General features: G+C 37.7%; 1 protein-coding gene across 2 annotated transcripts in view; it reads right to left on the reverse strand.

Annotated features, from left to right (window-relative positions):
• Positions 1-18113, reverse strand: part of LOC124166125 (PC4 and SFRS1-interacting protein) — a 45018-nt gene extending 26905 nt beyond the window's left edge. The window contains exons 1-7 of one of the 2 annotated variants that reach the window (XM_046543780.1): positions 17770-18113; positions 17475-17595; positions 17319-17395; positions 16759-16900; positions 14046-14297; positions 12823-13170; positions 11866-11929 (exon numbers count right to left, since the gene is read on the reverse strand). In XM_046543780.1, the coding sequence (XP_046399736.1) occupies positions 11866-11929; positions 12823-13170; positions 14046-14297; positions 16759-16900; positions 17319-17395; positions 17475-17546 (955 nt within the window). In that variant the 5' untranslated portion in view covers positions 17547-17595; positions 17770-18113. The remainder of the gene's footprint in view (positions 1-11865; positions 11930-12822; positions 13171-14045; positions 14298-16758; positions 16901-17318; positions 17396-17474; positions 17596-17769) is intronic. The other variant, XM_046543782.1, reaches the window with a different exon arrangement.
• Between the last annotated feature and the right edge of the window lie 57 nt (positions 18114-18170).

Below are 18170 nucleotides of genomic sequence, written 5' to 3' on the forward strand. Positions count from 1 at the left end.
CAAAGTTTTTTCAAAATTGTCCATGTATACGTCTCAAGGAAAGGGTATAAAAGAGATCCCATAGCGAGGCCTTCACATTGTTTATAAACTTCACCATTAAATTGGAAATACATAACTCTATTTCACACACTTTTGTCAAAGAATGGACCTCACTTATCTGTGGTAGAACTTGTGGGTGTGGGATGCTGACTAGTTCAGCAGAGTTTTTTACACCATACCTTGGAGAAAACCTTGAATATTGGCAAATAAAGCTCTTCAATTGTTGATGGTTGGGGGCCCATATATTAGAGAGCATGGGCCCTATAGGGATATTTAATTTATGGGTCTTGGGAAGACCAAAGAAATGAGGCATTACAGGGTTCATTTGTATAAGCTTGGTTTTGCCACTAGGCCAGAATATCACTGAACTGGAATTGAACACTTCTGCGCTCTTTCGAAAAATTGGAGTGGGGTCACATATAAGTTTGATGATGCTGTTCGAATGAAAAAAGTCCTCACACTTCTTAATGTAATCTTCTGTCTTTAAAGCCATCACTGCATGTGATCACATGTGAAATTTACAAAGTTTTCTATTTAACATAACGATGCATGTCACCCTCAACACAACTGTTCAGTGGAAAGTACAGACAGATCGTTTTCACTTTCCTAAGCATTTCATAAACACAACAGTGTGATATCTAATGTGATTCACTAACCTATATGTACAATAAAAAAATTAGCTGACTGTATGAGAAGATTCAATACTTGCTGACAATATTAAGCATCAGATATTAGTCTGTGGCTCCAGTCAGACACTGCACCAAGGTTTAAGTAGTGGCTGTAAGCCCTAAGCAATCAGTCCACCAGTTGGCCAAATATATGAAATAAGGGGGATGAAAAGTTGAATGGAAGACAGGGAATCCATTCTGAATAATAAGGAAAATGTAACAGGTAATAGCAAAAGTAACCAATAAAATTCACTATATAATTACACCAAAAATACTGTCTACCTAAGGTAAATAGCTTTAAAAAAATCAATAAGAATAAATATAATTGCTTTACTATAATTATAACTGAAAATGATAGAGCCCCTAAACTCATCTTCTAAGTATTTCTGACCTGTTGAGTTAAACTAACATAAATTCTTTCCTTGAAATCCTGAATCCTCACTATTGAACGATTTATTTATAAAAGTCAATGCTCCATACACTGATTTTGCATTGCAGAAATATAAGTAAAAAAAAACAAAGTTTTAAGGCAAGCCTCAAATTGGCTGGCTCCTTTATCCGAGGGTTAATGAAACATAACAAGAAAAAATTTAATCATTCAATGAAAAAGAGCAATAATATAGAAAATAATAAGCCATAAAATGTCACATGGTCACACTGTATTAAGTACCCATGAAATGCAGAATTAAGCCAGTTATCTACATGTTTGACTCAAAGACTAAGACTGTAGTCAGACCTCCACTTACAACTCAATCTGCTCTTAGTAGGAGGTGTTGTTGTTGGAGGAGGCAATCTCTGAGGAGCTTTGATAGAGGTCATTTCATCCAATACTTGGCGTTCACCAAAATTTGTCCTACAAAAACTGACATTTTTTTCTGACATTTCACAGAAAAAAAGACTGATGAAAGTGATACACTGTATTTGTTTGGTGAACTTAACCACCATTCAGGCAGGATAGGTTGAAATATACCACAAAGTCACTGATTTAAAGCTACATACATTACTAAATAAATAATATTTTTCATTGATGCTTTTGAAAAATTATGGCTTTGTTAACCTTCCATCAGGTGCAATATTTGAACTCCTCTGAGTTCAGGTGCAATGTGCCTGATAGGCACATATACGAAAAGACGTTATGAAGTCAAAGCATGGCTCAGAGCTGCAACTTGAAACTTTAGCACACTATTATCAGTGTAGTTTAACACTTAAACGATGTCTTACGCGTGGTATAGTTTCAATAGTTTTTTACAGTGATATGTTTTCTTGCATACTACTATGTTTTTATTCTTTTAAATGAATCCTTCGTTTTGTTCTGTGCCCAAGCAATTTTTAAATGGAATTTTAGCGTTAAAAATAACAGACTTCCACACTTATAGTCTTATTACCTTATGTTTACTAACTTTGTTGTCATTAACGCTAGAAACCCGTTTAAATTCCACAGTGCTTAAAAAAAGGTCAGTAATTCTTTTAGAAGAGTAAATCATTTAAAATTAACTACAATGTTTCGTTAAAAAAACACTGGTAACGCAATAAGTTGACTGTGGATTCGTGCTATGATAGGGTTTGAGGGTGAAGTCCGGTGGCCAGGGTAAGGGCCCCAAATCTGAGGGACAAAAATACCCAGGCAACTCACCCCCAAAAAAGAGCTCCATACAAAGGGGTTTAAAATATTCTTATGCTACTCGTAGCACGAAAATGTTTTTCTATTGTAGGCGCCGGCAGGAAAGGGTTAGTGATGCAAATTATAGTTTTAAAATTATCTCTCATCTGGTGGAAGGGATTTGACCATAAAAGAAACAAGGTTGTGAGACTGTTCTAAATGTGCAAAAAACTTGATGCATCACATACCGTTTCTACCACTGCCTCAACTAAACTTCATGTATGAATCATATTAGTGCTATTTCGAGGATTTTTGTACATCCATATTACAATATAAATACTAGTACTTACCACACTTTTACTTTCTTAGCTAATAACCAAAGCTCAACCATTATTCGCTGGGAAAGCATCAAATCATGTTAAACAAAGGTTTCAGTATTTCATATCTCCAACAGCTTATGCAAATATTCAGCTCATGAAAGAGCCAAGCCCGTAGAAGACTAGTTGATGAATACAAAGTAACCATGTCAGTTGAATGTCTTTTCTAAATTACAGTATTGTAGTTGTTTTTTGACATATATTTTAAATTCAAGGGAAGGCGAGTAATTAAAATTTTAATGGGTAAATTATTAAGAAAATATTAAGTAACATGATGAAAATGCGATTCGTTTTTCTTGCAACAAAATAGCTTTGATAACATAATTTACAACGGCAATTTATGTGATATACATAAAAGGCTTATGTGACTTAAACTTAGGAGGAGCGGAGTGCAATGAATAAATATTTTCAAAACAAAGAATTTTGGTGACGTAGGGTGTCAATATTCACAGAAGTACGCTCCACAATACGCTCATGTGTGTTAAAAAACTGACGGTTTCTCAATCAGATAACGAATCCTAGCTCGATGAAGTTACTGACTAATAAACGAAGTTTATAGTAATGGCTACTCATGGAAGTTTTGACATGATAAACAACAACAACATATGAACAAAAATAGACTGGAATGGAAGGTAAAAATGTAGGCTGGCTACAAAATATTTAGACAATTCACTGAAACTTCGTACTTACTATTTCTCAAAGCTCTGCGCCTGTGGGGATAATTGTCTCGTAGAGTCATAGATGAGAAAAGCCCCATTAATTTCGATTTAGCGTCGTTAATACGTTCTTTCATGATTGCTACTTTGCTTCGTCTTCGACACCACGTCAGCTCCTAAGAAACCAGAGTACCGAGGAAAGTAAATTTGCAACGCGGTTAAAATTAAGTCACTTGATATATTCTGTGTAAAATATTTATCGAATTGTCATCGGACTTCGTAAGATACATAAAATTAGACAAACTTTCTGAACACATAGCGAGGTGGGTTAAATACAACACGATTGACGACAATTAAATCACTAAATTACCACGAAGATTTTGATTTCACAAATGATTATTATGTAATAAAACCACAGAAGTTTACTGAAGAATGATTTGACAAAAGAAAATTACCAATTGTCATTCAAAGTCGACAACTAAACGTTTTCCCCTAGTAGCTGTCGAACTTTAAATACAACGCGCCAGCGTTTTTCCTTTGTTAACGCCGGATACGTAATCCCGCGAAAATTTGCATTAAATATTCAGCTTACTCTATCAACGATGGTAGGAAAGGGAAAGTCGCATAACAATGAAAACGGAGAGTATCATGAAGACATCAAGGCACATGCTAACTGGATAACTGGCACCTAGTTAAGGCCGACTACAGAACTCCTCCCTTGCCTCCAGAAATAATATTTTAAATCGGATTTACTGACGTCCGCATTGGCATCAAACGGGAGTATATGTTCTGCTAACCACACTATAGTTGCTCACCGGTAAGGTAATACCAGGTAATACGTTGCGATTTTTCTCGCGTAGGTAGAGCACCAGAAAATCGGTGATTGACCCGATGTTGGTGAGCCGCGTCACTAAACACGGCAAAATCGACTGATCGCGACCATTACCTCAAGATATGTGGTAGATTTGGAGGCAAGGTCATGATTGAATATGTAACGCTGGTCACGTTAGACCATGACCGATTCTCTAACTAGCATGAGGCTAATACGATCCTTATATGTCAGGCTACTTTTAGTTCACTTTTAATGCCAAAAATACAGCAATCTGCAAAAAAATCATCCAAAACAGACCATTAACTCTTTGGACATGCCCACATGGCACAAAATATCATCCGTCTTGGATATTTTAAATATCTACAAGTTATCTAGCATTTGTCTTTTTGAGCGGTGACTCTTTTATTATACATAACCAAGGGTGGAAGAGGGAAATAGGAAACAGAAAGAAGGAAGGGTAGTAGGCAAAAGGGAGGGTTTGATTGATGACAAAGGGTTATTGGATGCTAGATGATACAGATGAACAACAGGTCTTTATTTGGCCACCTGGATGTGACTCTTAACGAGAGATAACTGGTGTTCATCAGGGAAGAGGGAGAGGAGATAATAAAGAAACTAAAAGACGTTACCACTGCAGGAGAAGGATGCATGGGAGAAGAAGGGGACTACATTGCATAATCATACAATAACTCATGACATTTATTTCTAATTGATTCAGAATTTCCTATCACTGGAATTCTAGATGGGATAAAATATCTTGATCACTATAAAACTAGTCCAACCATTTATTGAGAAAATGAAGTTCACTGTAGTTGGATAATTAATTATTCATCCTTGAATATTATTTGAAAAATTATCCCTGATAACTGCCAGATGGAGGTAATTTAATAGAATAGCAGAACACTGCTTAAACATGATACACCTACATGAACAATAACGTTACCAATGAGATTTAAAACGCACAGGAGAACCTGACATTGCAAAGAATGAAAATCAAAATACTAAGAAACAGCAAGTGGCTTGAAGAAGTAGATATGGATTTGATAAGGCGAATCTTTAAAAGATCCCCCTCGCTGGTATCTCTATCTTGTCGTGATGAGGGGGCTTGCGTGCCTAAGTGAACCTGAGAGCTATGCCGGCGGGAGCGAAAGCTCCTGGTAGGGGCCACCCAAGCCGGACTGGTCAAAGGGGATAGGCCCGACAAAAAGAGATACCCTGGTCCTCCAGGTTGGGGGTTGGGCGTGGGGCTAACAATCCCACACCGTAAAAAAAAATGTTCTGTTACGAAACCCATAAAGAAGCCTTGGAATATGGACGGATTTAACGATGATGACACTGGCAAACGATCAGGAACTCGAAAACGGAATACAACATTGACCTAAGCTACATGGAATGTAAGGACCATGTTGAAGGCTGGAAAAATGGCAGAGATTGCTGAAGAAGTATTGAAATATGGGGTAGATGTAGTGGCGTTACAAGAAATAAGATGGAATGGAAATGGAAGAGTGGATAAAAAGGACTACTCAATGTTCTATAGTGGGCCTAAACTGAGAACTGGACAATGTGGAACAGGGTTTATCCTTAGTAACAAAATGAAGCAAAGCTGCTTAGGGTATGAACCTCTGGGGGATAGAATGTGTAAGATAAGGCTCAAAGGATGTTTTAGAAACTTATCTATCATCTCAGCTTATGCACCCACAGAAGATGCTAATGATGATGAGAAGAATGCCTTCTATGATCAACTGGATGGAGAATGTAGCAAGATACCTGAATATAATATGTTGATTCTCCTAGGAGATTTCAATGCAAAAATAGGAAGAGAGGACTTCTTGCAGTATGTGGCTGGAAAACACTCTTTACATACTGAAATGGAATGATGCTAAGCCAGCTGGCAGAAGCTAAAGGGCTAATAATCAAAAGTACCTGTTTTGCTCACAAAGATATTCATAAGGGAACATGGAAAATGGCAGGTACAGGAGTGGTCAACCAAATTGATCACGTTCTGGTTTCCAGAAGACATGCATCTTCAGTCATTGACATAAGGTCTGCAAGAGGCCCAAACTGTGATTCAGACCATTATTTGGTAAAGGCCAAGCTCAGGGAAAGAATTGCGAATGTGGGACGTATTAAAGGACCCAAGAGGATACAGTGGAGGGTGGAAAAGTTCAGACAACCAGCAGCTGTAGCCCAATACCAGGAAATCCTGGGTAAGAAACTAGAAGAAGGAGCAGAGAACCTGAGTGTAAATGACTCGGTAGAGAGAAAATGGCTTAATATAAAGAAGGCTATGGAAGAGGCTGCAAAGGAGACCATAGGAGAAAGAAAGAGAACAAGGAATGAAGAATGGTTTGATAATGAGTGCAGAAAAGCTATAGAAAGAAAGAATATAGATCGAAGGAACACCATCCAGAAAGAGACAAGACAAAATGTTGAAAGATATAAAGAAAGCAGAAGACAAGCAAAAAAAAAATACTACGAAAAAAGAAAAAACAGTACTTAAAAGGGTATGTGGAAAAGATTGAGGAACTGAACACACAAAATGAAAGTAGAAAGTTATACCAGGCAATCAAACGGATGACGAATAAATTTCAACCAAGAACAAACGCTTGTAAGGATAAGAATGGGAGGTTGGTTGGAACAGAGGAAGAAGTAATGGGAAGATGGGCCGAGTACTTTAAGGAATTGCTGAATGTCAATGAGATAGATGAGGAGGATGGAGAAATTCTTCGTTAAAACTTTCGCGGGTGCTCGTCATGTTGAATTAAAACTTTTGGGCTATGTCGCCGCGTCAGATTTTGGGTGGCCCCAACGTTTCCCGACCGATGCTGGTCGCTTTCTCAAGGGAATCTGACCAGCATCCCGGGAAACGTTGGGGCCACCCAAAATCTGACGCGGCGACATAGCCCAAAAGTTTTAATTCAACAGGATGGAGAAATGTTGGACATGAGGGTGGACACCAATATTATTAGGCCATCAATTGAGGAGGTGGAGGAGTCGTTAAAACGGCAGCGGAATGGGAGAGCTCCAGGGGAAGATCAAATTGTACCGGAGTTAATCAAGTATGGAGGAAAAATTTAACAAAGAACCTACATAGACTGATATGTGAAATATGGGAGAAAGAAGAGATGCCTGAGAAATGGAAGATTGGTTTAATTTGCCCTATATTCAAGAAGGGAGATAAATTGCAATGCAGCAACTATAGGGGAATCACATTACTAAATGTCACTTATAAGATACTTTCTTGTATACTGCAGAGGAGACTAAACACGTATGCAGAAGTAATCCTTGGTGAATACCAATGTGGCTTCAGGCTGGGAAGAGGAACAACCGACCAAATCTTTGTAATGAGACAATGAATGGAGAAATGTTATGAGTACAACATTGACCTACATATGCTTTTCATTGATTTCCAGCAAGCTTTTGATAGTGTCAATAGAAGAAAAATTGCATTGCATTGCAAAAAAGGCATTGGAGGGATTTGGAATACCAAAAAAACTAATTAAGTTGGTAAATATGACTATGGAAGGATCTCAAGCTAAGGCCTATATCGGGGGCAAGACTAGTGAAGCCTTTAAGATAACAACTGAAGTAAGACAAGGAGATTCTCTATCAGCAGTCCTATTTAATCTGAGTCATCATGAAGCCATGAAAGAACTGGGATTAGAGGGGACAATTGTGCATAAATCTACTCAGGCATGTGCCTATGCCGACGATATAGTTTTAATAGCACGGAATATGGATTCTCTGAAAGAAATATTCAAAATCTTAGAACAGAAGAGTAAGAATATAGGGCTCAGAATCAATGAGATAAAATCGAAATACATGAGAATGTCGACCACGGAAGACAGAAGATGGACTCAAAATGTTACCTTTGGGCAGTACAACTTTGAAATGTAAAATATTTCAGCTACCTCGGTACTAATTTAAACTGTAAGAACTCAATGACAGAAGAGATCAACAAGAGGATAATGGCTGGAAATAGGGCTTACTTTGCTAATATTAAGCTCCTGAAGTCAACTCTTCTATCTAAGGAGATGAAATTCAAGATCTATAAGACACTTATCAGACCAGTCGTGACATATGGAGCAGAAACGTGGAGCATCTCCGCTGGAAACAAGCAAGCTCTGCGGATATTTGAATGGAAGGTTTTGCAAAAGATATATGGTTCCGTGACAGATGGGGTAACTTGGAGGATAAGAACAAACAAGGAAATAGAAAATATTATCCCAGGCGAAGACATAGTGAGGTTTGTGAAGACCCAACGGCTAGCTTGGCTAGGTTATGTAAAAAGAATGAGTGAAGAAAGGATGCCAAAGAAGATTCTACATGGAAATATGGATGGAAAGAGAAAAAGAGGAAGACCGAGGAAAAGATGGATGCAGGATGTGGAAGAAGACATAAAGGCTATGAGGATTGTCAGATGGTGGGAGAAAGTGCAGAACAGGAGAGAATGGACAGGCGTCTTGAGGGAGGCCAAAGCCCATACTGGGCTGTAGTGCCAAGGAAGTAAGTAAGTAAGAAAGAATCTTTAAAAGATAGAGCTCATAAAGAGTGTCTGAATGCATGTGAAGTTTTCTACAGTACCACAAAAGGATAACAACAGTGGCTATTGAGACCTAACTTGTAGATGCCATATTGCTGTGAGCTTATAGGGATTTAATAGAGTGAGATTTAGAAGTGGAAGTCATCAACAAAGACACCACAAAAATTATAAGAGGATAAAATAAAAACCAAATTATTTTATGATATTTGAATGCCTTAATCAGCACAAGTCTAGATGGAAGAAGGATCAAAACAGATAAAAAAACTTAATACCCAGTCTATGCTCCTAGAATTCTACATCAAACACCTCGTTGCCAAATAACTGTTTAATAAGGTCACCACTACGTGAGATTATGACCCTTGGACATTATGAGGGCGCTGTCAATAAATGAAGTAGCAATGGCATTGCAATGCTAAATCGTACTCATGAAAATTATGATTTATTATCTAGTATTATTAATTACCTAACCAAATCAACAGAATTTGCTATCTACAGCTCTACGTTCACTTAAATGCTAAGAAATCACAAATTAATACGTAATAAATATTATGGAAAAGTAGAAGTTATGCCTAATGAATTATCATAATACATAATATAATCACAAACAAAAGAAAAAGAATGCATTGTAAGAGATTGCAGAGCATTTTCCTGTTTAATTTCTGTTAAGGGTTGTTTAACCTTTTCGAGACGGAAGAGTTTTCGTCTTAACATGACTGCTGTACTGAGCCCCAAGAGACTTCTTTCTCGTGGTACGGAGCATTTTTGGAGGGCATTCGTTAAGAAGGGTCTCCGCTGAACCTTTTTCGACCCCTTCACGCAGGGACTTAGCATTATCTCCGACTCCGAGAGTAGTTGTGCTCCCTTCTTTCCGGGTTTACGACCATACCTGCGGCATTGGTTCACGGTCAACTTATGTATTGCTTATATGTATTTAGCAAATGGATAGTTGTTGCTTTCATGTAAATTGCAGACGTTGAATTGAATTTCTCATTTTTATCTGAGCATTGTCAAATTTTAAACGAAGTTCTAAGGCCATTATAAACGCATTTAATGCAGCAACAATTTCCATGTTGATGTTTATACATAACTCGAGATACAAGTTAATATTTATCATAGAATTTCGTTTAAAAATTGGAAACGCTGCTCAAAAGACAAATAATTCAATCCTTGGTTTATTTTTCTTGAGAAATGAACAAAAATTTATTTCGAAACCTGACTGGTTAACAATTGAATGACCGCTGTCCCTTACCGCTAAGAGGGGTTATAAAGGACGAGGGGTCAGGGTTCCTGCTCCCGGATTCCGAGGGTAAATCCTAAACCCCGCAGGGTTGGGTCCCGAAACAAAGACGTCGTAAACCCGCGACCATCCTAAAAGGGGGAGAGCTAGAAAAAGTATATATATGGCTTTCGTTCTCCTGGCTAGCAAAATCTCACACGTAAATATACGGCCGTCGTCTCCCGAGTCCGAGTCAGGAAACGTCCACACGTATATATACGTGTATAGTAGGGAAAAGGTTAAGACTTATGCTCATTCGTTCTTGATATAGTACATAGTCAAAGTGCAACGCTATAGCTACTTCATTGTTCACACTTACTGAAGAGCACTTGGTCAGCATTTTACTTGCATAGCTAGCAGCAACAGTCCATTGAGTATGACTCTTACAAGTTAAAACCAATTCAATACAATAAGAAAAGGTGAAATGTAACTTACCGTATTTCTCCGAATATAGTCCCCCCCCTAATTTTGAGGCTTCAGTTTCAGGAAAAGTTAAAAAAAATGTGTTTGAATATAGCCCGCCTATTACTCTTACCATGGGCATTTTTGGAAAAAAAGGGGGGACTATATTCAGACATATACGGTACGTCCTTATCTAGGCTCCTGGATTTCTACATAAAACACTAATAGCCACAGTGTCACAGCTAAAATAAAGTCACCACTTTGTATGGGATACGTTTTCATGGACTATAAAAATGATGGCTATGGGCAGTAATTTTCTGGATTACACAGTCATTTTTTCATTACCAATTCTGTCAATTTTGCTGTTCCTTAAACATTCACAGCTCCACTGAAAGCCTAAGGTTCCACTGTAATCGCTCTTTCTGATTGGCTCTGAATGGCTACATGTCATTTTCAGTAAAAGTTAAGATCACATGTTCAATGATATACCTAATAGGCCAGAGGAAGCCCCATTGTAGAACTATCCCTTCAAATTGATTGAAATAATTCCCTAAGGCGGCACTCCTTCCCAGAACGGTATTAAAAGAGTACAGCCTTGGGGAAATAATTCACTCTACCGTAAAATATTCATTAATTGATACCCTTCAAATTAATCAACCAGTACGTATATCAAAACCATCCCGCTTTCCATAACTTCTCCATATTGTAGCACAGTAGACCCTCTCTTTAAAATGCATTCACTTTGCAATCTGCCCTGAATTCGCTAAAGCTAAAAAAATGTTTTAAACATTCAGTTTTATTTTCCAGGTGCCCATATCTAGTTTAGGCCCTCCATTTTTGCCATGAATAGCTTGAAAATTAGGCGACATAAAAAATAAAAATATGATTCTCTTAATTTTCCAAACTTTACCACAATAGGCTACTTAAAAAAATTAGCAAACCAGCCCATGGCTACATAGAAATATTACCAGGATTTTTCGTATGGAAATGACCTTCAATGCATTCGACCCACAAAATGTTTGCAGCGTGCAATCCTAAAATATGTGTATATTCTTTTATCTGCCATGTCAAAGACTCAAGGGACTATTCTTTGGTATCAAGGCAATGCAGCGATTTTGCTCCCCGGTATTTTTGTAATAACAGAGTTCATCATGGAAGAGTTTTTGGATCCTATGAGTATGGTTAAGACACAGGAATGGGGCCAAGTTTTCAAAACACAGTGGGTTTCATAAAGTTTTGCTAAACTAAGGTTTAACTATGATTTTCTAGTTCTTTTTCCTTGCTAGTAAAGGGTCAAATCTGTAGTCTACACTACCAATGAAATCTTGAATATCTGGATTTAATTGAATCTTTAAATCCCAGCTCTATCACTGTTGTTCCACACATTGACACCAAATTATGATCTTCAATACATATTTTGAAGTACAACATACGAGTCATGATATCCCTCATTAAAAATATTGAGTACATACCTTCATTTGTACCAGTTTTATCACTTCCTTTTTCATTCATCTTATCCTTCTTTGCAGAATCCACCTGAAACAGAATGTTTAATGTAAATGCAGGATACACCAGGCAAATGTGAAAAAATGAAAATTAGGTAAGTGAAAGAGGAACTTGAAAGAACTTGGATACAAATGAGGAGAAGATGTGAAAGCTTCCGCAGTTTTGACCGAAGATGAATTCTCCATTTTTTTCATCTTCAATCACTACAATTTGTCCTGAAAGAAAGGCTCCCTACCTAGACCGAGAATATAAGGATGGAATGGCAGGGATAAGGCAATCAACAGTGCCATAATTCAGTGGGTGTCACGCCAACCGGCAAAACAAAATTTGAAACGTAGGCATTGCCCTGTGATTGACTTAGCCATCAAATTTCTTCTTGATAGTTAGATAAGACTTAGTTCAAATTAAAAAATGTTAAAAAATGATGAGCATAGACACTCAGTTGCTCCATATAAAAACATTTCATTACACAACCTGGGTTTCATAGAGGATTAACATCATCAGGTACATAAGTTTATAAGGTTTATCTCAATTTAAATTGCACAGACAAGTCAGGTGGGAGAAGATAGATGAGGAGATAAATAGAGGCATTACAGAATGAGAGTTCTGGAGGCAAATTACATAGAGGCAAAAAGGTTACCAGTGATAAGGCAGGGGTGGATAGGTTGGGCACAACAGGTGGTGAGAGGCCATTCTCCTTACATTGTAATAGCCCCGCAATGCTCAACAAAGGGAAATGGCTAGTTATGAAATGTTTAGAAGGGCATTAATGCTTGACAAGTAGTTTTTAAATTTCCAACTCTTACAAGCAATCCAATCCAGAGGTTTTACGTGGAACCAAAAGTATCAATGCTGATTATTTCCATTATGAAGCAATTGAAGGATATAGTGAACTACAACTACATAGAAAACATTAAAATTACCTCACTATCTACTGTAACTCCTTTAGAAGACCTTCTCCCAGAGCCAGTAACTCGACGGGCTGCGACAGTCGTGACTGGCGTGACCTGTGCTGCTGGAGGAGGGAGGGAGGCATTTTCATCCTCAACCACCTCAGAGCCATCTGCAGCAAGAGGAGTTTGAGATGCACCCTCCTCTTCATCAGCGAAACGCCTTGGCTTTATCTTGCGACCACTACGGCTCACACGTTCAGCCTCGGGAGATGTTTCCTGACGTTCGATAGGAGATGGAGCAGGAAGTGATGCGGTGGATGCCCTTTTGATGCTGGATGGACCACCACGACTAATGCGTCTCATCTTACTTTCAGGCTCCTATCAAAAGTATCAAGTATGCAAGACAATTACACAATGACCAAAATACGAATAACTAATAAGAGAAGACAGTTAAAATTTTGGAAAAAAAACAAAAAAACATGTGCAAGAGGAAGTGAGTTAAGTAAGAAAATAATCAATAAATTAAAACAAAAGTAAAGCAGAGTTTGGGTTACCATTAAATAATCTAATAAAGCCTCTCAGCACCAGGAGCAGACTTAGATCTTGACAGAGCCTAGGACATTCAATCCCAGATTCAGAACTTATTAAGATCATAAACGTTACGCACACGAGGGAAAAAAAGGAGACAAAATTTATTAGGGTTGACAAAAATTATAATTTTAACTAATAATTTTTGTTGATTTTTAATTTGAATTTTTTAAATAAGACTAATTTCTTACAGGCTGAGTCTTGATCAGATTAATATCTTAGATACCCTATCGATAGAGAGGCCCCCAAACACTAAACAATCACTTCAAGATCAGAAGTGAATGTTCCCCAAGCTCTACGACAGGAAACAAAGTAACTAACCCCCTTATGTTACAGAACGCAGCTAGGTGAATGTTAAATTGAAAACAATACATAAGTACATAACAAAACAGCTATTAAAGCAATTATCTTTTTATTACTCTAATGCCTATATTTCCTATAAGCTGTCAATTTAAAAGTCTACACACAGAAATAAACACAGATTGCTTATTTTAAAATCATTATTATCAATGGACCCAACCCTGATTACACTAATATGTAGCTGGAACAAAATACGCTTGTGCAGCAGCACTTGACAGAATCCATGCTAATCTCCAAGAAAAAATTATGAACACATTTCATCAATTATCGTTTAAAACAATCGGTTTTGAAAATTATTTACTTACGTCTGACTCACTCCAGCCACCATCATCTTCCTTTTTTCTCTTGTTGACCTTTCGTTTTTGGTCTAAAACAATTGTAGGAGTAGCACTTGTGCTTTCCACTGGTGCTGATACATTTTTCTGCTTTAGCACAACCTTGGGGGTAGGAGCTTCGTCTATTACTAAAGCTCCTTCAGCCTCACTATCTGTCTCCTCCCTCGGATTAGTGGGAGTTGGAGGTGGAGGGGTTGGTTTTGCTACAGCTGGACTCTGAGACTACACATAAATGAAAATGGACAAAAAGGAAGTCAATAATACAGATGGTATCATAAGGCAGTTATATCCGTTATATAAATTACGTCCCAAGTAGACAACATATTCAACTATTCATGTGATGAGCAACAATAAATGTTCAAGAATTCAATAAATCTAACATGATAAAAGTTAGAGCTATGCAATAATTACTCACTCAATTTTCAGTAAGTGAAGTTAAAACCAATTGTATTACATTTTGAATATGTAATAAAAATTATAATAATAAATACTCAGATACAAATTACATGGTATAATGCTACGTCATAATTACGATGGCATGGTCATTCAGTTGGTCTGATAAATGAAAATGTTCAATTGTTTCAATCAACCCTCCAATTGGATTCAAAGATTATTTTTAAAATAAAACATGAATTTGACTGCTAGAAGCCTTCATCTATGTATAGTTTTTTTTAATAAATCTCCATTTAGGACAGGTAACATAGACGACGAGTATAATTCTTCCTTTCATCAATGGCACATTCTATAGGTGGCAATGCAACTCTATAACTGCATATATGTATACAGTGGAAGAAAAAATTAACACAACACTCATTGACATCTGAAAGCTTCTAGGAACTCAGCTCACTACTCAGAAACTACTTGAAGACTTCAATGTTCCAAAATTTTGTCCTTGTAATGCTCTCATTCAATTGGGAATTTTAAAAACTATACTCCCCTTATACCGGAGAAATTGATCATATTTGTCACATTATGAAAACACATGAAAGACTACAAAATCTTCCCTATGTTTTCTAAAGTATGCTTTCCTCACATCTCACCTATAATAGTTTAAACTTGTTGGGACATCTGTGAACACAGCTGAGATTCTGGGAATTGAAACCACCTTAGGGCATAATCGTTCTGGTGTAGTGGGGTAAGCATCATGCAATAAATCGGAGGTTCCTCGGATCAAGTCTAAGGCCCAGCGCACACGGGGCTATTTTGTAACCTCAGTTGGGAATCAGTTGCGTCTGCAACCAGTTTGCAACTGAAACAAAACTTCTGTCCGCACACGGGTGTAATGATAAAGGGCTGGTTGTGAATCAGTTTCGTCCATTGTGCAACCAGTGAAGTGTTTATTTAGTGCGGTACGTGTTGTTTTTTAGCCCTTACCTTGGCCGTCAGCGCTTGCTATCACTGAGTCAGGTGAAGAAGACGCTGTGAACTATTATCAATACCAAAGACGTTAGATAGTTTGTATTTGTTCAGGACGTAATGCTTCTCTACTACTCCAACGAGCTTCATGTTGACTTCTTGATTATTCATTTTGAGATCGACACTATACGACCGTCAAAATACCACCGAAACCCCATGTGGTCTCGTGCAACTGAACTCCGCAACGCAACTGCAACCGCGGGCCCACGGTTGCATGTGACTGGTTTCAGACTGTTTTGAGATCGTCAAAAACCAGTCGCGTCGTGTGCGCCTCCACACTCAAATACATGGTCGAGGTCACAAAATAGTTGCGCGTGCAACTGGTTTGCAACGTTAGTCGTAAAACAGTCACACCGTGTGCGCTGGGCCTAAGTGATGGATGATTTCATGCTGCATAAATACTGGGGACATTTTTCTGATCCTAAAATTTTGCAAAACCTATCACACGGACCAGAGGATGTGTTTGTTAATGTATGTGTTTCATCAGAAATGTTAAGCAAATAATTGAGTTAATAGAATGTTTTTGGGGGATAATACATGACGCCATAGAGATCACAAAGAAAGAAAAGTTCAAAAAAAAAGATGATTATTCCCTCGCCAGGCATGGAAATGTGTTTTAAGAAATTAGGCAATATCCAACAGCCAATCAGGAGTGACTTGACCAACGATTAGAATATAAAAGGTTGAAAAGATGTTGGATCATTACTTCAGTAACCTGAAGAGGCCAACTGCAGCACCAGCAAAACTGTTGTCCAAAAGTAATATGGACTGACCCAGTTGAAGCCCAAAAGATCTACTTTTCATTTACATCAACCCGCAGAAGCCTTCATAAGGAGTACAGCAATGTGGTTCCCTCTTTTCAGTGAATCAACCTTAAGGTTTGTACGGATAGGTAAGGGTAGAGCTTATCCCTGACGTAGCCACAGGAATGTGAATATTACTTATTCAGAGTTGGGGACCAGTTCCTTTCCCAGGGCCACATAGCACTTTGAGGATTTTATTTGGAGGTCTTCTATAGTTTACCCAGGATATGAACTGGGGGCCCTTCAATTAGCAGCCAAGTGCTCTAACCACTGGGCTACATCACTACCCTTAGCATAGAGGTTAAATAGCCGATATTTTGCAATGATGATTTCCTTTTAATTTATTACAAAATTGGATGAAAGATGAAAAAATCGTGAATGGCCTATAAGGCAAATACATCTTTAAATTACATTTAAGAAACTTAAACAAAATAATGTCAATTGTGATAATTTTTTCCATTTACCTGCACTTTTTTGAAAGTAAGCTGGGGATCATTTTCTATTTCCCAAAGGGCTTCATTGAATCCCTTTCTTCTCTTCTGCGGCTTTCCAAACCTTTCCTTATTCTCTTCATAGGGAAATATGTCCTCCAACTTACAGACAGCCCTAAAATAAGGACAAAATGTTATGAAGCTTTTGCAACATATTTCGAGATATGCATAACCAAATTTACCTTAAATTTCATCCATAAATCCTCTCTGGTTAAGAGAATTAAGGGCGAAGAGAAATATACAGAAAAGGAATTATCAATAGAGCTCGTAGCATTTTCAAGTTCATGCATTAAAATGTAAATACCTGATAACGCTTAGCCTAAGTAGCCCATATTGTAAGATAAATTGATAAATTAGGGGAAAGTCTTTTGAAACAAAATCGTGGTGTGGGCCATAGAGCCGCCTAAAAATGCAGAGGAGGGTCACGCTTGCACTCACCATTGATTGAAACAGTGGTCTTAATATACCCCATAAATCTTTTACCTTCCATAATGTTCGAAATATAGTATTATAATTATAATGTTTGTACTCACGTTTCATAGGTTCCAAAAAAGAATACGTTGTACTTCTGGGCTTTGTTGCCGGCAGAGGGGTCAGGAACTGTTTCGACCTTTATAGAAATGTAAATGAATCAGCATAGCACTAATACAGACAGAATTTATCTCCATAATTGCTACCAAGGCACGTACCCGAGCTGGCCAAGCTGGATATCCACGTACTTTGGCAAATACGATATCTCCAGGGGAAAACTTCTTCGCCATTCTGGTTGCTGTCACGCCAAGCAATGGAATGCACTAAATATTCGCTAACCTAAAATCAGGAAAACAGAAGTATAGAGATCTTCAAAGTCTTGTAGCAGTGTTTCAGATAGGCGCGTTCACTGCCATATTGGCCCAAACATTAGTTAATTGTAAACTTGTACACACAAACAAGTAATACACATGACCGGACACGAAGGGCAAGGTCAATTCGACAATTTAGTACCTTTCCACATGAGATATTTCTGTGAATGCTTCTCGCCAAATTACGGAAATATTCTATAATTTTAACACTTTTTCGAACACTGAAGTAAGAAAATGTCCTACAACACTTTAGGACGGTTCGCGGCACCTCGATATTGTACCCGTGTTGTCAAATTTCATTAACAATTTTTACTGGCAGCGTCGTTACGACCTTTCCATTGCGTATTTTTAAAACAAAGTAAAAAACAACAGGAATAACTTCAACCAGCAGATTGCTTTCAATAGCACTAAATACAACGATTGAAGTGTCATATAAATGTGAAAGGGAAGTCGAGGAATTGTTTTGCAAATGTATAAGTGTTATCCGGCAACCTTGCAACCAGTCCTTCGTCAATACCAACAGTAGAAAAACTATTTTTCAAA

The sequence above is a fragment of the Ischnura elegans genome, chromosome 9 (assembly GCF_921293095.1).
Source record: "Ischnura elegans chromosome 9, ioIscEleg1.1, whole genome shotgun sequence".
Classification (NCBI taxonomy): domain Eukaryota; kingdom Metazoa; phylum Arthropoda; class Insecta; order Odonata; family Coenagrionidae; genus Ischnura; species Ischnura elegans.